This window comes from Chrysochloris asiatica, unplaced genomic scaffold (assembly GCF_000296735.1).
Source record: "Chrysochloris asiatica unplaced genomic scaffold, ChrAsi1.0 scaffold00003, whole genome shotgun sequence".
Taxonomy (NCBI): Eukaryota; Metazoa; Chordata; class Mammalia; order Afrosoricida; family Chrysochloridae; genus Chrysochloris; species Chrysochloris asiatica.
The window spans coordinates 16,422,525-16,447,603 of record NW_006408521.1 but is presented as its reverse complement, the minus strand read 5'-3'; the positions used below and the strand labels follow the sequence as shown (position 1 = coordinate 16,447,603).

Below are 25,079 nucleotides of genomic sequence, written 5' to 3'. Positions count from 1 at the left end.
TTAACATGTAAAACACTCTTTAATCACTGACCTACAAGTGACAAATTTATAGTAAACTATTAAATATCTTAAGATGTCAGGGAACAGGGTTTCACAGCTTAACACAATTTCTGTAGCTAAACAGTATATTCAGTTTTTGGTTGAGTGTAAAGGTCTGTTCCAACCATTTAGATTAATAACAAAAACAAAAACAAAAAAATCTGCCTTTTAAAATATGTTTGTGAGCCCTTCCAACAACAAACACAATCTGACAAAATCAAGTTTAAGACAGCAATGTCGCAACCTTTTTTGACGAAGTTCTGAACAACAGAAAGCTTTAATAAAGATTTTTGACTTGGAAAAAAAAAGGTATAATGAAGATATAATTAGGACGTTTGGGACATTTTGGCCTTTATATTATGAAATGTATCAGGATTTTAGCTGTATTGGTGTGTGTTTCTTAGAGCTGTGCAATGCTTTCTTTCTAAGGAAGCATTAATTTATAATACATTTTTCTAAACAAAAATGTACACACACCTACTGTGTATATAGTATAAAAACTGTGTGTGCAACAGTTTGTGCTATTGTTAGATTCCTAAAGCAATTATTCTTCCTAACGTTCAAGATTTTTTTCCTAAGTTTCAGAGGTTAACTTGTTTATTTCAAAGCAATTTAAATTTAATTTCCAAGAAGGTTTTTGAAAACAACTGTGAATTTTTAAAGGTTCACTTTCCTTGACTTGCAGACAAATGCCCCAAAATGAATGGAAGACTTTAGCAAAAACTGCAAAAATCAAGGACATTATTATAGATCTGATCTTAATGAATTTATATATTACAATAATAATCCTCAGTTTCCTTTGATTACTACAGAATCAAAGATGAAATACCCTCAAACCATTAGCAAATTCTTCTGCTAAACTGCATTTATTTTATTTTATGCATATGGTTTGGAAATATGATAGGTAACTAACGGTTTTAATCTATCATTGCTTTGAGACTTCTGAAAACCATGAAATAGCTAATGTTATCTGCTCTAAAAATGCTAATATTTAAAATCATCACAACCTTCTACATGCCACAAGAACACACACCTAAGGCCAACTTAAAAAGTGAAACATCTTCATTAAATGAGAACAACAGTGGGATGAAGCAGCCATAAATCACCCATTGGTCGTACGGCATTATGAACGAAGATGAACCTTACTCACACATTGATTTTAGAAGAAGTCAATGTGAGCAGCTGCCAACATTTCATATGATTGTGACTTTCACTTCAGTTCTCTAAGAAGTCACCTATATTTTCCATCCGTACAGCGAGCATGCCTTCCTTGTGCAATTGGCAGACTGCACAGACAGATAATTTAGAATGTCTACATTTAGGATGTGCTCTCATGTTAAAGAATAAATGGAATTATTCGTAAAAGGATTTGCACGCAAAAAGCTTACCAAGAATAACAAAGTGGCTCAAAAACCACTTTTCTGAATACATTTCCCATACAAAGTAAGTAGGTTCTTGTACAGTAGTCTATTTAAACAAGAATTAATAATATAGTAATTATGTGACAACTGCAACAGCACAAAAATGGAGCCATTTTCCTAGTGTAATCAAACATTAGAACGATCTTGGTGCAGGCAAGCTAAATATTCCGAAGGCTGAGTCACGGCTGCACACCGAACTGATTTCAACTATGGGGTGCACATGGTGAGACAACACAGATACCTTATGCAGACAGTTCCGCAGCAGAATGGCACTTGGTTTGCTCGTAATAGAAACAACATAGATGCAACTGACAATTTAGAGACAGACAGTGGCCTTATTTGCATGCTGAAAATCAGGTTGTGTCCCTCTAGTCCACACACTGTTCATTGTGCAATCTGTCGAGGAGTAAACAAAAAAAAAAATGCAGGATTCTTCTCAGTGGGATCTAGGCCCCTTGGTCTAACCGAAGTCAATTCTTGGTCGATACTGCAATACCATGGGGTATGACTACAAAATAAAAAGAGATGATGAATAAGACCATTCTTATATAATAGCAACATAGATTGTTTATGTTAGAAATTAAAAAAAAATTAGGTTATATTTATATTTCCTGGTACTGATGAATATGATTTGTAATTACCATTAAAACTAATTTCTAAATTGCCAGTATTTTCCATAATAAGCAGCAAACGTCAAACTCAAAGACCTGAGGCCATCATATAGGTTCCAGATTTGAACTAAAAAAGTTTACCACTTAGAGGCAGCGTGAGCCTGTGAAGGACTGCAAGCCACGTGCCCTGCTTAAAGCTGTCCACACTGTAGGGGCCAAGGACGGTGCATGTGCAGGCTGGATTCCACCGCAGCCGCTGCCTCAGAGAGCCCTCTGAGTTACAAACTAGGAATGTATAAAACTTTGATACTTTTTCTTTTTATCATTTAGAATTTGTATTAATGGCTCCTTAAAAAGCATTGAGAAACTAATTGTTACATAAGACATTTAAGTTACTGGCTCCTTTCAGTAGTCTGTTGATACTATTGTTGTTGTTAAGTGCCGTCGAGTCGGTTCGTCGAGTTGGTTCCGACCCACAGCGACCCTGAACAGAGTTTCCGAGGCTGTAAATCTTTACGGGAGTAGAAACTCTCCTCTTTCTCCCGCGGAGCAGCTGGTAGTTTCGAACTGCTGACCTTACGGTTTGCAGCCCGATTCGTAACCACTACACTACGGAGGGGTTATTAGATCTTTTAATTTAACATGCTGTTGTAGGACAAGCACTGTTAACCACAAGGTCCTGTGGTTCAAACCCACCAGCAGCTCCTTAGAAACCCTACAGAGGATTGCTATGAGTTGGAACCAACTCGACAGCACTAACCAGTATCATGTAACAAGGTCTCCCGACTTCCTTCCAGATAATGACATATACCATGCAACTACTTCTGTTTTTATTCTCTACCATATTTAAACAGAACCTGGAGCTCTGGTAGCATAGTGGTTATGAATCGGGCTGTTAATCTCAAAGTTAGCAGTTTGAAACTACCAGCGGTTCTGTGGGAGAAAGATGAGGCTTTCTGTTCCCGTAAAGATTTACAGCCTCGGAAACCCTGTACAGGGTCGCTATGAGTCAGAACCGACTCCACAGCACACAACACTGATAACAACAAAGGTCAAAAAATTAATAGGGGTCTACAAAACCAACAGTTCTCCTTTACTTAAAGACGCCAGATTCCCCTTTTTCAAAGTGAAATTTTTAGGAGCTACTTCTACTAACATTTTCTACTTCTGATGTGGCACTGTAGATCAGCACTGGACTGCGAAACGCAGGTCAGCAGTTCAAACCTACCAGCTATTCCTCAGAAACCCTATACAGGATCACTATGAGTTGGAACTAATTCGATGGCATAATGTATTTTATATACTTCTACCAAACGGAGAATGTGTCTGAGCTGGCCCCTGTCTTAGGTGTCCCATTCATCTTAGTATAAGTGAATGCAGAAGGCTAATACAGAGAATGAGAGACTGAGACGCTACTGTCCCCAAAATGACAATCTCAGCACTTATCACAATTATATGCTAGTACTAAGGAGCTCTGGTAGTGTAGTGGTTACAAATTGGGCTGCCAACCACAAGGTCGGCAGTTTGAAACTACCAGCTCTTCGTGGGAGAAAGATGAGGCTTTCTGCTCCCGTAAAGATTTACAGCCTCAGAAACCCTGTACAGGGTCGCTGTGAGTTGGAACCGACTACATGGAATGTAACAACAACAATATATGCTAGTACTGGGGTTCTGGTGTGGCACTGTGGGATAAAGCACTGGACTACAAGGTCAGTTTGAACCACAACCACCAGCCGCTCCTTGGAAAACTTATACAGGGTCACTATGAGTTGGAACCAACTTGATGTCCCTTAACAAGAGCAATGCTAATACTGGAGTCCTGGTGTAGCACTGTAGGATAAGCACTGGGCTGTCAGCCACAGGGTTAGCGGTTCAAACCCATCAGCCACTCCTTGGAAACCCTATACAGGATCACTGTGAGTCAAAACCAAGTTGACAGCACTTGTGAGTCAAAACCAAGTTGACAGCACTTGTTAACAACAACATGCTAGTGCAGAGAAGACTCAAATGCTGCAGTCTCTTTGACCACTCACCTCAGGCTGCAGGAAGGACCACACCCTGAACTTACTGTCCCAGTTGAGGAACAAGGCAGATGCTACCAGTCACTTTCTAAGGGCTGGGGTAAAAATAGTCTGAGTCCCTTGTGGCTTCCAGGGTCTATAACAATTTTGCTTTCATTTTAAACTTCAGTCTGTCCCTTGGAATCAGAGTATCTGGAAGGTGGGGTACACAAATACACATTCTACAAAGCAACCCTGTACAGGGGTTCTGAGGAGCAGCTGGTGGGTTTGCATCACCGACCTTGTGGCTCAAAGCAGTCCAGTGCTTATCCTACAGCGCCACACAAAGACTCCACACAGCAAGATTTAAAGACTACAAATCTAAGAATCTGACCACAACTTTACTGAGGCCCGTTCTACCCCACTCCAAACTCCCAATTCATCCCCCACTGTGGTATCCTTCTAGCTTTATTACCCACTGCCGATTGTCTAGTCTGCATGCCTTCTGCAAAGAGCAATGTCACTCAGAGTAGAGTACCTTCTTAATACACACAAGCATCTATCCATCAACAATGCTTCCAGGCATGAAGGAGGAGAGGGACATAGAAGAGCTTGACTAACATTACCATATGTTTTGGAATGCTCTCCGTTGGACTGAAACATGGTTTGTTCTCTCCCCCCAGTAATCATTTGTGTTTGTCCTATCACTATATAAGAAGTTTAATACTGCTATTTAATTTCATATTACTAGGAATTATTGAGATATACCTAAGTTCTAGTATTACATTTCACACTGCGCTTTCTGAAGTATAATGACATTATGCTTACCATATAAAATATGGTACATCACTACCTCTTAGTATGAAAGTGGTTAAACTGAATGGAGAGCTCCATTACAAGGTTACCTTCCTCAGTCTCCTCATGTAATCAATACCAATGCATACATTTCAAATGTGAAAAATTTAGAAAATAGCAAAACTAATTTTGATTGATGCTTTTTTTCTTAAAAAGGAAATTAATTTTTATCTTATAAGTAAATGGGTTTTACTGCAGAAGATTTGTTACAAAATTTTTTAAAGTACTAAGAGAACAAAGGAAAATTATTAAATCTCATGATCTACATATAATCACAGTAGTTTCAGTGAACATCTGTCTATTCTGGTTGATATTTTCTGTAGCTAAGCACTGGGTTGTGAATCACAAGGTCAGCGTGGTTCAAGCCCACCAGCCGTTCCGCAGGAGAAAGATGAGACCTTCTACTCCTACCAGGATTTACAGCCTTGGAAACCTTATACAGGGTTGTTGTGAGTTGGAACTGACCCCAAAGCACTTGACAACAGCAATCTTTCTTACCCACATTAATGTTTTTTTCAAAATTGGAATTAAGCTACACATACAAGAAAATTTCTCCTTTTGCCATTTATGTTTATTTTTTAATTACATATTAACTTATTTTTTATGCCTCATGACAGGCAACGAAAAGTGTAATGATTGGTTTAAAGAGCATGCACATTGTGCACCATCAAAACGGCTGTAAAGAAAATGGTTCCATTTCCAAAAGAAATGAGGACCATTCCTCCACAGCTTCACTGATCACAAGCAATCTATTTTTCTAACTCTTAATTTGACAATCTAATAAGTATAACATAGCATCTTCTTTCTCCTCTCTCTGGCTTCTAAAGGAAGTGAATCGTTTATATATACTTGCTAGCCCATTGTGTCTCCTTTTGTGACTTGCCTGATCATTCTTGTTGTTCAATTTTCTATGGAAAGTTGTTTTTTTCCTTAATGTATTTGTTTGAATTCTTTTCTTTGATGGATTAAGGACAATCCTTTCCCTTTCAAATCTGACAAATATTTCCTCAGTTATGGTACTTTTGTCATGTACTTTTCAATATTAAATAGTCAATTTGTCCTTTACAAGTACAATGACAAAAGCTACCCTCATTCTGAGATCAGCTACTCAACTATATTTTCTTTTACGACATTGAAACATTTTTACCACTTTATCAGACATTTATATTGGTGTACAGAGTGAGTTACGGATTGAATGCCCACCTTGTACCTCACCAAGTCTCCGTACTCCAACTCTTGACACTCCTCATCCTCCAATCTGTGTTCTCTGGGCCTCGAGTGCTCTAGCCCGGACATTCACATGGCTATTTCTCTCACTTCTTTTTGGTCAAAACCACCATCTCTAAGAGGCCTTGTCTTGAACATTTTCTAGAAAACAGTCTGTTCTTATTTATTTTTCATCTGCTACATTCCCTAGAAATGTAAGCTCCATGAAGTGGTTTTTATTCACTTTTAATCCGATATTCCTAGGGCCTAGAGGATGGTGCAAGACCGCACATTGTTTTGTTTTGTCACTATGACACCCACCGGAGTGTCCAGCACACAGCCAAGTGTTCAATGGGTATTTGTGGAAATAATTCTTTCGTCACTATTTTGAAAACTATCTGTAGATTCATACATATTAGATTTTTCCTGAGCTATTCCTGTCTGTTTGAGTAGCTTTAAAATACATTTTCATGCATTACAGTGACAGTGGCCTTCAGTTACTTTTTTAAGATGTGACTGATCAAAAAGCCCGCTTCTCTATTTCTTGATGAACTTTAGAATGACAGTTTGTCAAGTTCAATAAGAATCTGGTAAAAGTGTGTTTGGAATTGCATGAAGCATCATAATTTAACTTTGAAGGCTAGTGGATTTCTATACTATTTAAAATATTATCTAAATTTGTGTGTGTTTAACTGTATTTTGGTTAGCTCCGAGGAGTTCTTTGATCCTAGGAAATAAAAATTCAACTCATACTTGCAATTTACTTTCAAAAGGTTCCACATAAAACACAAAACAAAAGATGTATCAAAAGATGTATCAAGAGATTAACAAATGAGGAAAAGGGAGAGAGGGCAATGGGGAGGCAAAGTTTGGCAAAATGGTAACTGGGAAAGGATGTATTAGATTTGTGTTATCTGGTAACAAAACCAGGTCTTAGGACTTGTGGAGTCAAGTGGGTTCTCATTCATAGTGATCCCCCTGTATATATAGGGCTTTCTAGGAGCGGTTGGTAGGATTGAACCACCTATCTTTCTGTTAGCACCATGTGAATATATTTCATCTTTCTACTACTAAGTCACTTTTGTAGTGCTGATAGAAACCCTGTTTGGTCATTATATTTTTATACTATTTGGTAATAGTTTCCTAATTGTTGGTTTGTTCTCAGGACTTGATATATCGTGATTATGTTAATGTTAACTTTGTAAAATAAATTGGAAATAATATTTCCATAGCAGGGGAATTCTCTATTCCTTAGAAGTTTGAGAGAATGTGACCACTTAAGCATCCTTTGAGGAAGTAATACTTTAGTAATTTAAAAAAAATTTTTTTAAATACCTTTTCTGAGTTAATGAGTGATCTTTCCTGTAAGACGAATTGCTCATTGCAGGAAATGTTCACAGAAATTTAAATTTTAATAGTACAAAGCTGCACACACATTTTCTTAAAACAAAAATGCAATGTTTTTTCCCCTAGAAAGTACTGATTTTAGGGTTATTATAGGGATTTTTGTTCTTATTTCAGTTCTCTAGTACTTGTGATAGCTTCTATCACTGTTGTTAAGTGTCGTCGAGTGGGTTGGGTCTAATGGTGACCCTGTTACAGGGTTTCCGAGAAGTGGCTGGTGAGTCTGATCACAGGGCTTGAATTTCAAACCGATGTTGCGGCCCAGTGCTTATTCTAAAGCACCACACCAGGACTCCAATTAGGAGTTAAGAAAATAAATTTTTCAGAAAATAGACATCAGAACCAAGGTAACAAGGAAAAAGGGCCATACAGTAGTTAGAATTAGGTGGCAGGGGTATCACTATACATCCCCAAATCAGCTGTGAAGCTAGATGCAGTTGGGACACCCATAAAGTGCAGATTTATACAAATGTCACCATCTCAGCCATGTGTGTACCCCTAACTCTAACCTAAATAATATGAAGAGAACTATTGTATCAGTTCTTTTAAATGGTTTTTCCTTTTCCTTTATAGATGTTAAATTTGCTTACTGAAAGCACTATCAGTACAATTAGGGTTGTTGTTGTTGTTATGTACCGTGGAGTTGGTTCTGACCCATAGCGACCCTGCACAGGGTTTCCGAGGCTGTAAATCTTTACGGGAGCAGAAAGCCTCATCTTTCTCCCGCAGAACAGCTGGTAGTTTCCAACTGCTGGCCTTGCGGTTGGCAGCCTGACTCGTAACCACTACGCTACCAGAGCTCTAGGTCTAGGTAAACGGTTAAGCAGACATTTTGATTAGTGATTGTTTTTTCTTTTGTAAAAATTATTAACATATTTCACCCTGCCTCAAAATGAAGACCCCTAAAGTTGCAATACTGGAACAAGTTTGCTAGTAAAGTTTGTCATATTATTACCATTATTTTTTCTTGGTTCCAAAGAAATAAGCATGAGGACGAGCTTAATTTGGAGAATAAAGGAGCACTGGCAATTTTAAAGAACTGCTATAGGTAGCGTAGTGGTTACGAATCGGGCTGTGAACCACAAGGTCAGCAGTTCGAAACTACTAGCCGTTCCGTGGGAGAAAGATGAGGCTTTCTGCTCCCGTAAAGATTTACAGCCTCAGAAACCCTGTACAGGGTCGCTATGAGTCGGAACCGACTACACGGCACATAACAACAACAACAATAATTAATTATATACAAATCTGGATTAAGGTTTGATCAACGATCATCTTTGTAGCCTCTAGTGATCCTTACTATACTACCCTTAGTCTCTTCTGTTTCCTGGAGTTTTAAAATGTATTTTTATTAGATGAACTTCCATTGGGATCTAAGTTTGTTTTCTCAGTACATTATTAAATTAGTTCATTGTCATTTCATTGTTAAAAGAGGTAACAGAAGGAAAGAACCTAGAGGAGAGATTGGGACCACAGATAGCTGTAACTATTGTTGGCATTTCAAACTCACCAGCCATTCATCGGAAACCCTATAAAGGGTGGCTATGGGTCGGAATCGACTCGACGGCACTTAACAACAATAAATCTGACACTGTATCTTTCACGTGTGGGTGAACGATTCATTAAAAAAAATAATACTTAAAGAAGGTAGTATTCCAATTCAGTATGAACCAGAGATTTCCTAGAGAATGAAACTAATGATTATTAGAATTTCCTGACTCATAAATAAATATTGGCCTTAAGGTGTACCATTTCCTATTTTGACTTCAGAAAAAGGAAATGGGTCATTCAGAGCAGCCATCTTTAGGGGGACATGAGCTGAGCAGACCAGTGCCGCGGCAGCAATGCTCTGGCGGTATGTACAGCCGTGATTGCCTCTTACCTGATAGGAAGCGCCATCCTGAGGGCAGACTTGCGAGGCTGAGCAGTTCACACACCGAAACTGCGGAGGAGACGAACTCATCAGATAAGAGGCATCCACAACTGGACACACATTCAAAACTGATTACTTCAAAATATGATAACGTCAAACAGAATGAACATGATCAATTTTCAAGAAAAAGACATGGTAGCTGGTTTTAGAAAAACAACAACAACAACAAAAAGCTAAAGTTTTCAGAACAGTGACTGCTAAAATATTCTGCAAACATTTGGAATGGGCCTGCCCTTTCCATCTCCTCTCTAAATACTGCCTGGGAAAGAGTCTCACCTTGGACTACACAGGGGCACCAATAATCCTTTCCTGGACCAATTTAAATTTAGTTCAAGGAGTTCAAAGCTCTAAAGGCACAGACCTTTGCTCAGCCTATGAGGGATGTGTTTCCGCTTTGAGGCTAAATTCTAATATATTGCACAGATTAGATTCTTAGTCTCCGTATCTATAAGTAACATTATACTGAGCACTAGCGCAGTCTTAAAATAAGCTAAGGCCCAGAGTTGTTAAAGAGCAGCCACTTAGTAAATGCTTTAAACTCCTGAGCTAATTCATTTGCAAATCCACTACTTTTAAAAACAATCACCAAGTCTTGCTTTTTAATAGTTTGCTGAATATGTATATTAAATAAAAACAGTATTGTACTTTTATAATGGAGCCATAAAGCAAGAAATGTTTACTTTTGCATCCTCTAACCCTGCACACCTTTTCAAAACGGGAAAAAATGAAAAACATTAAAAATATGTGAAGTACAGAATACCCAGGATAAATCTAACATGCCAGAGTAGCTTTTAAAAGGTACATCTTAAAAGTGATTTAAGGAAGGAACAATGAAAGGAATATATGTTTAGCCTTTGAAATACAATTTTAGAAATTATTTCTCCACAAGACTTCAGCAGGTCTTTTTCCTTGAAATCAATCCCAGATTTTCTGCACAGGGCTCATCGACATACTGTAAGACATGTTTAACACTGCTGCCCTTTGACGCCAATTTCTTTTCCTCTGAAAACTCCGAACAACATTCATTGTGGAGATAATTTCACTAAGTGAGTGGTTCTTCTTTATTTATTTATTAGTCTTCCTGGTGTCAATTAACATGGGTATGTTTGCTTTCCCTCAAACTGCCTGATGACACAAATAAACCAAAGCAAGACTTGGTGGAAGAACATTTAAGTCCTTTTCAAGCAGTGTTCAGAGCTGCAAGGTGAAACCGCCAAAGATTTTAGAGATGCATGCAAGTGATGAATATGAAAAAGATCCTGTATAGGGTTTCCAAGGCTGTAAATCTTCTTGGGTACAGAAAGCCTAGTCTTTGGCCCATGGAGTGGCTGGTAGGTTTGGACTGCAGACCTTGTGGTTTGCAATCCACTGCTTAATCATACGGAGCTAACTGCACTCCAAGAAAAATTATTAAGTGCTGTCAATACAGCTCTGACTCAGAGACTCTATATAGGGCTTCCAAGGAGCAGCTGGTGGGTTTGAATTGCTGACCTTGCAGTTAGCAGTTCAGTGCTTATCTTACAGTGCCATACCAGGACTCCGTATTTCCTAGGTATCTGACTTCAGGAAATTGTAGAGAAGCCTCAGAATTGTAGACATAAACACACTTGATATTTAGGCCACGCATGCTATTTGAGATTTACCCCACATATTTATATTTCTTCTCCACACTCCAAGTTTTGTTTTGTTTGCCGGTGGTTGTGGTGGTTCAATTGCTGCTAAAGGTTGTTGTTGTTGTTGTTGTTAGGTGCCATCAAGTTGGTACCGACTCATAGTGATCTTATGCAAAGCAGAATGAAACACTGCCCGATATTGGGCTAACCTCACTATTGTTGCCATGCTTGAGTCCATCGACGCTGCCACTTGGCCAGTCCATCTCGTTGGGGTTCTTCCTCTTTCTCTCTGACCCTCCACCTTAACAAACATGATATCCTTCTTCAGCAACTGGTCCCTCCTGATAAGATGTCTGAAGTATGAGAGACAAGTCTAGCCATCTTGGCCTCCAAGGAGCACTCTGGCTGCACTTCTTCCAACACAGATCTGTTGGTTCTTTTGGCAGCCCATGGCACTTTCAATATTCTCCTGCAACACCATAACTCAAAAGCATCAATTCTTCTATGGTCTTCCTTATTTACTGTCCAACTTTCACATGCATATGAGGTTATTGAAAATACCATGGCTTGGGTCAGACGCACCTTAGTTCTCAAGCTGACATCTTTGCTCTTCAACACTTTAAAAAGGTCTTGTGTAGCAGATTTGCCTAATGATTTCTTGGCTGCTGCTTCCGTGAGTGTTGATAGTTGATCCAAGAAGAATGAAGTCCTTGACAACTTCAATCTTTTCTCTGTTGATAAGAATGTTGTTTATTGGGTAACGGTGGTGGGTCACAAACTCATTCAGAGGCACCTTGGAATTCTGACAGGTTTGAGTGAGGATCTGCTTCCGAAAGGTCACAGGCTTTGAAAAACCCCAAAAGTACCTAGATTCTAGACACATGGAATTGCCATGAGTCAGAACTGACTCAATGGCAACTAAAAACAACAAACACATAACTAGTAGATTAACTAAAATACAGATCCTTACAGGCAAGGTGCATATGAAGAACCATGTGAATAAATGATGCTTTTGGTGGGAACCGCTGTGTCGGTTCCAACTCGTAACAATTCTAGATGTTTCCGTAGCTTTAATCTTTGTGAGAGCAGCTTGCTAGGTCTTTCTCCTATGGGGCTTCTTGGTGGGTCTGAACTGCAGCCAATTGCTTAACTGCTACACCACCAGGGTGCCTTACATTATACTTCTATTGCTAGACTCAGAGCGACGCTGTGTAGGGTTTAATGCTTATGTGGCTGCACCACACAGGACGACTACAAATATACTGCTAGAGTTGCATATCCATATTGTCAACTTTAAGTCAATTATGATTTAATGGACTTAAAATGTAATTTAAAAAAAATCTGGTTGCTGAGAAAAAGACTAAAAATTCTGACATTTACCATGTTAAACCTGGGATGGCAGGGATCATCCCATCCTAGAATTAAGAGTCTCTCCTCCTTCTCACTTCCTGTGGCCAGCCCAGTTACATGAAATCTACTCATAGTATTACATACAGATACACTGTTGAATTTCTAGGGAAGTATGTTCTTTTCTGAATAAAAGATAGACTTTTCAAAATTGTGTAAATGATGAAATTTATGAAGCAATAACTAATAGGAGTCCTGGTGTGGTGCTGTGGGTTAATGTGCCAGGCTGCAAGGTCGGCGGTTCAAGTTCACCAGCTGCTCCTCAGAAACCCCATACAAGGTCACTATGGGTCGGAATCCACTCGAATGCACTTAACAACAACAACTGATAGTAAATACAGTCAATACTGAATATAATATATTGGGCCTTTATCTCTGTGACTATTACCTCACAAGTCTTTCTTTTCCATCCTCCCTATCTACTTACTTTCCTATCTTTATCACCAGTAGCTTCTTCTACTTTTCATTAGATACAAACCTTTGGCATTAAGAAAGGCACCATATGAAAGCAATTATCTTTAAAGTAGAAGACCCTTCAGGGCGTGAAGACAAACACTTGGTGAGGAGCATGTTGCTGTTGTTAGTGCCGCCTTGTTGGTTCCGACTCATAGTGACCCTGTATAGAGATTCTGAGGATTCCATAAATATGGGGGTATAAATTAATTCATTACTTAGCTATATCTGATTTAAGATTTGGCCTTCTCTCCTCATTAGATTATACCTTGCCTGTTGGATAAGCACTGGACTGCTAACCGTAAGGATAGCACCAGCCACTGCTTGGAAACCCTACACTAGGTCACTTGGAGCCAGAACCTACTTGACAGCACTTACCAACAATAACAACCCGTTATTTATCTAAGGGAAAAGTAGGATAGGGGATTCAATTATGTGAGGCAATCCCTTGTACTTTAAGACCCATAATATAACTGTACTTCTAAAAGGGAATTTTAAAGTGTGAATTCCACAAAAAGTCTGGGAAAATACAGATTCAAACAAGTTTAAGGATCTTGTATTCTGCAGGACTTCGTTTTGGTGGTGCCAGTGGTGCGGCATCAAGTCAGCTGCAACTCACAGGGACCCTATACAGGGTTTTCTATAAGTAGTGGTTACGAACTGGGCTGTGAACCTTAAGGCCAGCAGTTCGAAACTACCAGCTGTTCCGTGGGAGAAAGATGAGGCGTTCTCCTCCCGTAAAGATTTACAGCCTCGGAAACCCTGTACAGGGTCGCTATGGGTGGCAATCGACTCCACAGCACTTAACAACAACATAAATCTATACTGGAATAGAATTTTCTTCCCAGGAGCAGCTCATGGATTTGAACTGCTGACACCTTAACCAACGCACTATGCTACCAGGGCTCCTTGCAGGACTGATTTGCATATTGAAATGCTCTGAGCCCTGTTACGCTCAGTAGGATAGTGCAGTGGACCACAGGCTGTTTTGAACCATAAGGTGGGCAGTTCAAACCCTATACACAGTCACTATGAGTCAGAACCAACTGATGGCACTTAACGACATGACAGCCCCAGAGGGTATTATGTTACTGAGCATGCCTCAAACTTGTTTTTACTATAACCCATTGAGTATTGTGCCTTATATTCAGGGGTGACTGTGTACTGGGCTACTAACTACAAGGTCAGTGGTTCAAACCCACCAGTTCCTCCTCGGGAGCTCTGTATATGGTCACTATGAGTCGGAACCAACTTGACAGCGCTTAACAACAGCAATTCAGTGGAGCACTATAATGACACAGTTCAAATCCACCCGTTTCTCTGAGGGAGAAAGATGAAATTTTCTGCTCCTATAAAGATTGTATAGCCTTGGAACCAAGAAATTTGGAATACTTAGAAAAAACTTAGAGCAATGTAATCAGAAATATAGTTGCAGCAAAAACTGATTTAATGGGAAGTTTAGTAATGTAATAAAAATTTCTTACTTAGCTCTTTCATTAATTGTTAGCATCTTGACAAGGATGATCCTTAGCAGAGGTTTATCATGATGATTTTTACAAGCCCTCAACCTGAAAGCAGATTTATTCACAGTGATCTAGAACACTAAACCATGTTCAACTATCAAGAAACCTGTGAATGTTCAAGACAATATTAATATATTATGTGTAATATTACAATATCCACTTCTCAAACCATGCTGGCTAAGAGAGAGCTCTTACTATTTCTGCAATCTATCCTTGGTACCTGCCATTTTATAGATGTGAAGATTAAATGAGGGTAATATTATGTGTAAACTTTTAAGAAACTATTTGAGTCTGAAGAGGTCTAGTGAGCTGTGGACAGGCACACCACTAGCTGTGACTGGTACTGGAATGTGATTTGTTTTTTCCTGGATCTGAGCTTGTTCCAGAAGTGGCTAGAGAATTTAGACTCATAAGAAAGCCTTTACCTAAGCAAGACTAAAATAGATTAAAAAGGAAGATTCTAACTTTGGTTAGAATTCTAACATTTGTTTCTGAAAATATAGCCAAATGTCCTACCAATTTACTAGCATAAAAATTGTTTTCTGAGGTTTATTTCAGAACAGTTCCATAGATGATTACATTCATTGTATGGTTTTAAACTATCTTAATATGGCCATCCTCAATTACACTTAGAATCTGGGTGACCTATCCTTGTGTGTAGTAAATTTCTTGGTCTTCTTAAAATTTATTTAGAATTATGTTTTTTCCACAAATGTAGTAAAAACCTAGCTTACAGAACACAAATGTAAATTATTCAGAATTTGAAATGATATGTTGTCCCAAACATACCACAGAATCTTAAATGTCAGAAAGGCCCCATCTAGGCCAGCCTTCCAGTCCATCTGTATTACTGTCCACACAGACTGTGCAGAGCAATTTTGGGCACATTCCTATCAGCTTCCATACTCTGATGGATCAGTCTAATAATGCCATCCCTTAGCAAGCTCCCACGTTATTTATAAATCGAGTAAGATGGTCTTAGACCCTTCATTGAGCCCTAATCAAAGATACAGTTCCAATGCTTATCCTACAGTCTCCTCTTAACAATTTCCCCCATACTGTCTAGGGCCTAAGGCATAATAATCTAATTCTGCTGGCATCAGAAACTAATGGAGACTCACTTACCCTCCTCACTTGTCCAATTGTATATAAAGGGGGGTACCTGAAAAAACAGATTCCCTAGATTCTACCCTAATTTGTCCTGTCGCTCACATCTAAAAACTAACTCTTATCAACCATCAAAGCAGTCAGACCAGAATTCAGTCTTTTACCACCTTCACTTAATTACTGAAAGTTCTATCATCTCTGGTTTGAGGTTAGTAATTTTGAACATATTTACGTATTTAAAATGGGACTTTAAACTCACTTTAAATATAATAAAACCACATTTAACACAAACCTTGGCCTTCTATTTGGGAGACACACAATCAAAAGGGGAACAAGTTTCTTCTCTTTCCCAAGCTAGCTTGCTGTTTAGATTTTAAGTTATATTGCTAAATTTGAGCAGCATACTGGTGGGAAGGTAAATAGACAAAAAAGTGAATATAAAAACAATTTACGTTTTCGCCTCTTAGTCGCCATCGTGTCATATAGATGAATTCCATAGTGTGATCCTTCCCCATGATCTCACCATTACAGAGCACATCCAACTTTAAAAAGAAGAGGCACAAATCCATTAGCAAGAATAATTTTGAAGTCATTTTCTTTCAAATTTCAAAAACGATTCAAATACTTATAAGAAAACAGAAGTACCATCCACCATTTAAAAAGAATAGTGTTTGAACATTTTCATGAAAAGAAGTTCAACAATTCAGGTGTGTAAGTATCATGAAGCACTGTATACATACCTAACCTCAAGTTCATCATTTTGAAAAGCAATGTTAAGGCTGTCTCTGTGTAAAGGTTTCAGACCTTTATCTCCGACTATCCCTGACTACTGATAGGAGTGACTGTAGGATAAGCATTGGACTGCAAGGTCAGCAGTTCAAACTCACCAGCCACTCATTGGAAACCCTACACAGGGTCGCTACATGTCAAAACTGACTCGATGGTACTTTACAATAATCCCTTACTGAATGAGAAAAAACTGTCGAAAACTCAGATGCTTCCTTGGCTTATGAATTCATCTCAGAATCCTCTCATCTTCCCAATATTTGGAGAAGTTGCTTTCTTCTCATTACTTCGGATTTGAATGAACACAGTTACAGAGCCTGCAGTTGTTGTCAAGTCAATTCTGACTCATGTTGTGAGGTGCTATGGAGTCCGTTCCGAATCAGTGGCCTAACAACATGAATTTCCTATAATTAGCTTCACCACTAAAGCTGAATTAACTTCTCTTTATAGTGACCCCACAGGACAAAGCAAAACAGTTCCCAAGGCTGTACATCTTTCAGAAGCAGAATGCTTCATCTCTCTCCTGTGGAGCAGCTGGTGGGCTTGAACCACCGACCCCTCTGGTTAACAGCCAAGTGCTTAACGCTGCAGCAGTGCTAAGGGCCTAACCCCATCGCTAAGTTGACTGGACAGCCAGGACTGTGTTACAGGTCTTGTTTCCAAGGGCTTCCTAGCTTCTCTGGCTTGTTTGCTAGCTTGGACAAACACTTGGTAGTATCCTCTTCTCATCTTAATTGAATTGCAAAACAAGGTTTGCTTATCAATGCTAATTCTTGCTCTAAAGATGCAGGATCGAAGAAGCAACTGTAACAATCCTTAAGGAAGGCCACAGGAACTGTGGTTATGAATGATTTACTAATTTAACAAAGCATAATTTACAATGTTTATAATAGCTACAAATAAGGTGATATTTCAGTACTCTAGCTATTAAAAGCCAACTGAAAGGAGTCCAACTTGTAAACACTATACTACCAGAGCTCCTTTAAAGCGTGCACAGGGAGAAGTAGAGTAAGGACTTTAAATAATTCTGTATCTGGCTAGACAGACACCAGAATTGTGAGCTTTAAGCATATTTCTAATTCTATTAGACATACTTAGTAAAGTATACTGAACTGTTTGGTTGATTTATGATTACTCATATGGACCTCAAAATGTTTTTGGATAACTTCATTAGCTCTTAAAAGAACAAAGTAGATCATTTTATTTTCTTTACTTTGCCTATAAAACTCATAAGCAAAGAAGTAAAGGAACTGAGGCAGCCACTACTCATCAGGTATAGAGTGTTTGTCCTTCCCCCAAATAATGGTGCTGTTACAGCAATTTCAGCTGTTAGTTATTCCATTAAATCACCTGACACGTTGGTCATAAAGGCAGGGAGGAACCATAGATATTCCTGAAAATTATAGGGAAGATTGTGGTAGATACGGAGCTGTCAGTGGGTTGAATTTCTTCCCTTTCTGTCTTTTTATGTAAACAGCCATAATATAGCAGTAACACTGTACAAGAGTAATTGTTTTCTTAACTCTACCAATGTCCAGAAAAGTAGAAAATGGTAAATCAGTGAGTCAGGCTATTAAAAAGGAAATAAAATCACAAACCAACCCAAAAGACAATGCCATTTTCTATTTTTGACTCTAGCTATTATCTATAAATTGTTATTATTTAACTTCTACAGATTTTTCCTAAAACAAAAACATCACTTGTACATCAGTGTTCATGCAGGCAGTATTCACAAAAGCCAAAAGGTGGATATAAACGAAATGTTCATTAATAGATGAATGGAAGAACAAAATGTGGTTCATAAATTACAATGGACTATTACTCAGCCATAAAGAGAAATGAAGTCTTGATGGATGTACCTTGAAAACATTAGGCTTAGTGACGTATGTCAGTCACCAAGGACAACGAACTTCTGATCCCACTTATATGAAATAGGCAAATACAGAGACCAAAGCTTATTATTGGTAACCAAGAGTGTAAGGGAGGGAGCAACAGGGAGTCATTATTTAGGGAACACGGAGTTACTGTTAATAGTGGTAGAATAATTTTGAGGAGAGTAGTAATATAATGAAAAGAATTAATGTCAGTGGTCTTACCACAACAATAAAACAAAAATTTTCAAGTCCGTATCTCTGGATATTGGCTTGTATTTGGTACATCCAAACCATAAAAAAAATTAATTTTGGATGCATATATGAACTGGAGTTCGGGTGTGGTGCTGAGGGGTAATGTGCTGAGCTGCAGAGTCTGCAGTTCAAGCTCACCAGCCGCTCCCCTCGGAAACTCTATACAGAGAGTTGCTATGAGTCAGAACCAATTTGATGGCACAAAACAATACCACCACCAATTAGCTCATCTGAGAACAATTTTTTAATAGATGAAGTAAATGTGTACTGACAGTACAGACTTAAACCTGTCAATATCTGTGGGCAAAATCTAGATTACATTTGATTTTTCCTTTGATGCTTCTCCTCATTAATATTAACTATATATAAGCTTTCAATGTTTTCATTTATATCAAAAACTGGTCGTTTTATTTGCTAGATGCTGCTATCAAAACCCAAAGTGGAGAAACAGGAAATTAATAAAAGTTGTGAGATGGTACCTATATTTCTGCACTACATTATAGACGAGGCCTTAGAGTTGTAAACACTGAACATGTTACAAACTGTGCAGTCGTCCACGTCAGGGAATATTTTTTTCTGCTATTAAGAAACTGGTAAATTGCATTTATGTAATTGATATTTATGCAAATATCAATTTTAGATAATGAAAAATAGTATCACTTTTACATATTTTAGAACTGTAGGATTCATCAAATTCCTTTTGATAGAGGCAAATTTTACACTATAAATAAAAAATCTAAAAAGACTTGGTTATAATGGAACTATATAGGGTCTCAGATTAAAAAATTACATCCTAAAGCATGTTGGCATTTAATAAAGCAATCCTAAATTTAGCTAATATATGTATTTTAGGAACATTTAATGCTATAAATATCTCCTCTAATTATAAAATATCAATGCATTAGTATTCTGTTTTACTAAGATATGCTAACTCAGAAAGTACACATTTCATCAACAAAATATATTTGAAAGATTAAAATCTTAATATGAAAATGACATTTCTATAAAAACCAAATATCAATTAGTGTTCTCTTATTTCATTAGAATTTTACTAAAGATCAGAATTATCAATAGATTTAAGGTCAGATATTATATAACTTACCTCATAAGAACTTGGAAGTTTTAGTTTTAAACTTAAGAATTTTTTAATAGTTCCCACAGTTACACGTGTAGAACATCGGATGAATTTCTTCATTAAACCCTAAAGTGAAAAAAAGACAATAAATTAAAACATTCTACCTTTCTGTTTTATGAAACCATAAATATAATTCCCATCATCATTCTGAGTATTTGCAAGATATAGTTTAGAAATGTTTCCATTTGCAGCTCTTTAGGAAAATTCTGACAGTCACGTAAAACACATTGAGTCCCTCTAGATTTCTTGGTAAAGAACCCATCATTTGCTTTTAAATAAAAATAAAACTCATAAAAACCATGTAAAATATTTTATTATATAATGAAAGCATTATATTTCTGAAAACATTTGGATTATTTTATAAAATCTTATCTGATAAATTCTAAATAAAATTAAAAAGAGCAGTGATTTCAAATGGGACTCAAAGGAGTCCTACAATTCAGCAGACAGGTCAGTTGGGCTGTGATATGCCCCTGCAACTAAAAAGTGTATTTAGAGAGAGTCAATTCCATTCAGGATCCAAGGAGTCATAAGTGATTTACTGTAAAAAAGTAAAATTCTATGTGCCTTGCTTTTCTTCCTTTGTAAAATATGGACAATAAATACTAATTTATTATCGAAGCTTGAACATCACTATTAAGAACTGATCCAGAATGGGTATCCAAATTGAAAATGAGTTAAAATGAGGTTGAAGACATAATGAACATAGAACAAACATGTGAAATAAACTATATTCCACAGCCACAAATATGTTTGGAAATACTCTGAAACAACCAAAACCCATGTCCTTAGCAATTTATTTAATTCTTCAGAAATCCAAAGTATGAGGGAATTTCAAAAAGTTTGTGTAAAAATGGAATGAAATTTTTTCAGGAACTTTTTGAAGCCCCCTGCATTACTCCTATTTTATATGTACAAAAAAAGTAGGCCACCAATTTGGAAATGGTCTTAAGTTTTCTAAGCGAAGCGTAACACACTATCTTATTAGTGCCAGTAACGGATTTTCTAGCAAAGCAAACAAACTTACAAATGACACTTGGTCACACTTAAGCTGACAAATGAAACCACACAAACTGTCTATAAAAGTACACTTGTTGTTGTTGTTGCTAAGTGCCCTTGAGTTGGTTCCAACTGATACCAACCCTGTGTAGGATCGCCAAGGAGTGGCTGGTGGGTTTGAACCATGGGCCTTGGAGCTGGCAGTCCAGTGTTTATCCTACAGCACCAAACCACAAAGGTTAAATATGCAGATCTCTCCAAGCCTAAATGACACATTTTGAAAGGGGCAATGTCAAATAAGAGTACTTGATAGAAGATGAAGATGACGTGGAAAGAACCTTAAAAGAGATGACCCTTAAGAGCAGTGCCTCTTCTCTACTGTTGGCATCTCATTTTTTTTTTGTTGTTGTTAAGTGCCATCGAGTCGGTTCCGACCCATAGCGACCCTGTAACAGGGTTTCCGAGGGTGTAAATCTTTACGAGAGTAGAAAGCCTTATCTTTCTCCCGCGGAACGGCTGGTAGTTTCAAACCGCTGACCTTAAGGTTCACAGCCCAATTCGTAACCACTATGCTACCAGAGCTCCTTACCTGGGAACATTTGTTCTCCACACAGGGGGCCATGGGAAGCATTCCCCAGGGCAGCAGGCGGCTAGATCAGGTCCTGTCTGGCTGTCCAGAGAGCCAGACTTTCAGGCAAATGTGTATTTCCTTACGGCTCCTGGTGTGGTGCTGTGGGTTAATGTGTCAGACTGCAAAGCGTCTGAACTGCAAGGTTGGCGGTTCAAGCTCACCATCTACTCCTTGGAAACCCTATACAGGGTCGCTATGGGTCAGAATCGACTCGACGGCACTTCACAACAACTGCCTCTGGATTTGCCTTTAAAGGGAACCTGTTAGGTATCTTAAAAGATGTAGAGAAGTAATCTATGGGAAAAGATGATTTGTTTTATGTGTCAAGAACATGACCTTTCCTTTCTGCCTTGTTCTCTTGTCCAAAACAGGAAGAATTCAAAACAAGACTCCTTTGTGCTTCCAAGTTGATGACAGCAGCAGCTTGTTTACCCTTTAAGCCTTTGCTTTGTTGTTGTTAAGTGCCCTACAGTCGGTTCTGATCCATAGTGACCCTGGCACAGGGTTTCTGAGGAGCAGCTGGTGAGCTTGAACTGTTGACCTTGAGGTTTAAACTGACTTTGCAATCCAGTGTATTAACCCACAGTTAGTATCAGATGGTATCGAAAAGTTAGAGGGCTATTTCTTCTGCTCTTCTAGGTTGCAATTCAGCAAATTCTAGTTCTTCTGATGAGGATTCCTGAAGCTTTCATTGCTTTGTTTGATTTGGGGTTTGTTGACGATGTTGTTCTGTAACACTTTCCTCTTGCCTTCAGAATGGTGTGGCAGGAATCTCCAGCAGCTAAAGGATTGATCACGTTTGACTCTGACTTCTTCTCTTTCTTTACAATATAATTTCCCATAACTATGACTTCAACATTAGTACTTTTCGGTATTGTAACAGGGCTATGCCACCATTGTTGTTGTTGTTAAGTGCCGTGGAGTTGGTTCTGACTCATAGCGACCCTACACAGGGTTTCCAAGGCTGTTAATCTTTACGGGAGCAGACCGCCTCATCTTTCTCCCGCGGAACCGCTGGTAGTTTCGAACTGCTGACCTTGCGGTTCACAGCCCGATTTGTAACCACTATGCTACCAGAGCACCATTACTACTATGTAATTCCAGAACATTGAATCATAAAATTAGAAATTCCACACCCATTAGCAGTGACTTCCATTCTTGCTTGCTCCCAGCCTCTGATGGTGGTTGTGTGACATGGAGTTAGTTCTGATACATAGCTACACCTGTATAGCATTTCCAAGGCTGTAAATCTTTATAAGAGCAAGAAAACTTCTTCTTCCTGTGGGGCAGCTAGTGGATTCGAACTGCTGACCTTGTGATTAACAGCAGCCAGCTCATAATCCACTACCTACCCCTGGCAAGCAGAAATCTACTTCTACTTTTAGTCTCTACGGTTTTGCCTATTCTGGATTTTTTCTTTGAGCACAGTCCTTTCAAGCTTCATCTGTATTGTATCATGTATCAGTACTGCATCCCTTTATGGCCGAGTAATGTCCCATTGTACAGCTGTATCACATTTTATTTATACATTCATTAGCTGATGGGAAGTTGGGTTGTTTCTAGTTTTGAGCTAGTATGATGTTTTTGTGTGCAAGGGTCATAAGGTAACTCTATATTTAACTTTTCAGGGAGCTGCTAAGCTATTTTCTATATCCTATCAGTTATGTATGAAGGTTCCAATTTATCCATATTCTCTCTGAGATACAAATGTTTCTTTGAAGTTTGATTATTTTTTAATTACAGCAATCCTAGTGCGTGTGAAGTGATGTTTATGTGGTTTTGATTACAGTTTCCACATGAATAATGGTACTGAATAATGGTACTGACTATCTTTTCATACACTTATTGGCCATTTGTGTATCTTTTACAGAAATATCTATGCAAGCCCTTTGTATATTTTTAAGTTGTGTTGTCTTTTTTGGTTGTTGAACTATATCAGCTCATTATTTTGGATTATTATGATTTGCCAGATGCACACATAGACCATATATCTACAGCAACAATAAGAGATAACTCTGTCGAGGCAGGGACTCATTCAGGAAAGGCCTTACATGCTAAAGGAAGGAGTTAAGACTTGGTCCTATAGACCAGAAGGAGCTTGGGTAGCTAGTGGTTACAAGTTGGGCTGCTAACCTCAAGGTCAGCAGTTCAAAACTACCATCCATTCCATGAGAAAAAGATGAGGCGTTCTGCTCCCGTAAAGATATAAAGCCTCAGAAAACCCTACACAGGGTCCTTATGAGTCGGAACCAACTCCACAGCACACCACCACCATTACCTATAGACTAGACACCAACAAATGATAGCCATGATCCTTGGGGGCAAATTTGGATTGTTGTTGTTAAGTGTCAGTGAGATGGTTCCAACCCATAGCGATACTGTATAATAGGGTTTCCAAAGAGCAACTGATAAGCTTGAACCACCAACCTTGTGGTTCAAACCGACTTTGCAGTCTAGCGCATTAGCCCATAGCGCCACACCAGGACTCCAAATCTGGCCAGCTCCCATTTTATAAATAAAGTTTTATTGGAACACAACCATGCCAATTGGCTTACTCCTAGTGTAGTGCTGTACGATTAGTATTGGACTGGGAACCACAAGGTTAGCATTTCAAACCCACCGGCTGCTCCTTGAAAACAGGGTCGCTATGAGTTTGAAGTGACTTGATGGCACTGAATAACAACAGGATAGATACTTCAGTGCTGCAATGAGAGAGTCCATCTGACCCTGATACTGGCCAGGACCTCAGATCTCTGCCTTGCTTACATTCAGGCTCTGATCCTAGCCCTGAATGTTGTGTTGTTGTTAAGTGCAGTCAAGTCAGTTCCTACTCATAGCGACCCTGTACAGGGTTTCTAAGGCTGTAAATCTTTACGGGAGCAGAAAGCCTCATCTTTCTCCCGCAGAACAGCTGGTAGTTTCAAACTGCTGACCTTGCGGTTCATAGCCCGATTCATAACCACTATGCTACCAGAGCTCCTTAGTCCTGAATAATGAGAGAAAATTAAGGCTACATAGGTATACTGAAGAGATTAAACAAATCTAGACTAGCATTAAACTGGGGGTGCTGGTGTGGGGTGGTGTTGTAGGAATTAATTGTTATTGACTTGAAGGGGAGATGACTCCAAGGTGTGAAACTTGTATGATTGGTTTAAAGATGGTAGTAATAACGGAAATTGTAATGTTTGGAGGGAAATTCAGTTTAGGTAAAAACATAAGTTTGCGTTTAGACGTGTAAGTTTAGGTGATAGTGAAACTCCAAACTGGGATATTGAAAAGTATTTAGATATACAAGGGGGCTTCCAAAAGTTTGTGGGAAAATTCCCCTTCCCATGAACTTCTTGAAGCCCCCTGGTACCACCACTCATCTGTCAGTTTGTCATACTGTGGTGACTTGCAGTTTGCTGTGACTCTGGAAGCTACACTATGGGTATTTTAAATATCAGCAGGGTCACCCACAGTGGATAGGTTTCAGCTGAGCTTCCAAACGATGACAAACTAGGAAGACGAAATGGACTACTTTCAAATATTTAGTCACTGATACCCTTATGAATAGCAATGGAACAGATATTGTCAGCTATGGTGCCAGAAGATGAGCCCCTCAGGTTGGAAGGCACTCAAAATACCACTAGGGAAGAGCTGCCTCCTCAAAGTAGAGTTGACAGACAGTGATGATAAGCCCCTGGGACCTTCATTTACTGATGGGGGTACAATTCAAAATGATAAGAAACAGTTGTAGATACCAATTAATAATGAAATGGAACACATAAACATCAGTATCATAAGCATTAATGAGCTGAACTGACTGGTATTGGCCAATTTGAATCAGACAG

The 25,079-nt window shown here is 38.6% G+C and overlaps 1 protein-coding gene across 1 annotated transcript in view; it reads right to left on the bottom strand.

The window, feature by feature from the left end:
- Nucleotides 1-1,647: 1,647 nt before the first annotated feature.
- The window catches only part of PCGF5 (polycomb group ring finger 5), a 63,168-nt gene continuing 39,736 nt past the window's right edge, over nucleotides 1,648-25,079 (bottom strand). The window contains exons 6-9 of the mRNA XM_006831133.1: nucleotides 19,584-19,682; nucleotides 16,022-16,111; nucleotides 9,416-9,475; nucleotides 1,648-1,968 (exon numbers count right to left, since the gene is read on the bottom strand). Coding sequence (XP_006831196.1) covers nucleotides 1,921-1,968; nucleotides 9,416-9,475; nucleotides 16,022-16,111; nucleotides 19,584-19,682 — 297 coding nt within the window. The 3' untranslated portion in view covers nucleotides 1,648-1,920. The remainder of the gene's footprint in view (nucleotides 1,969-9,415; nucleotides 9,476-16,021; nucleotides 16,112-19,583; nucleotides 19,683-25,079) is intronic.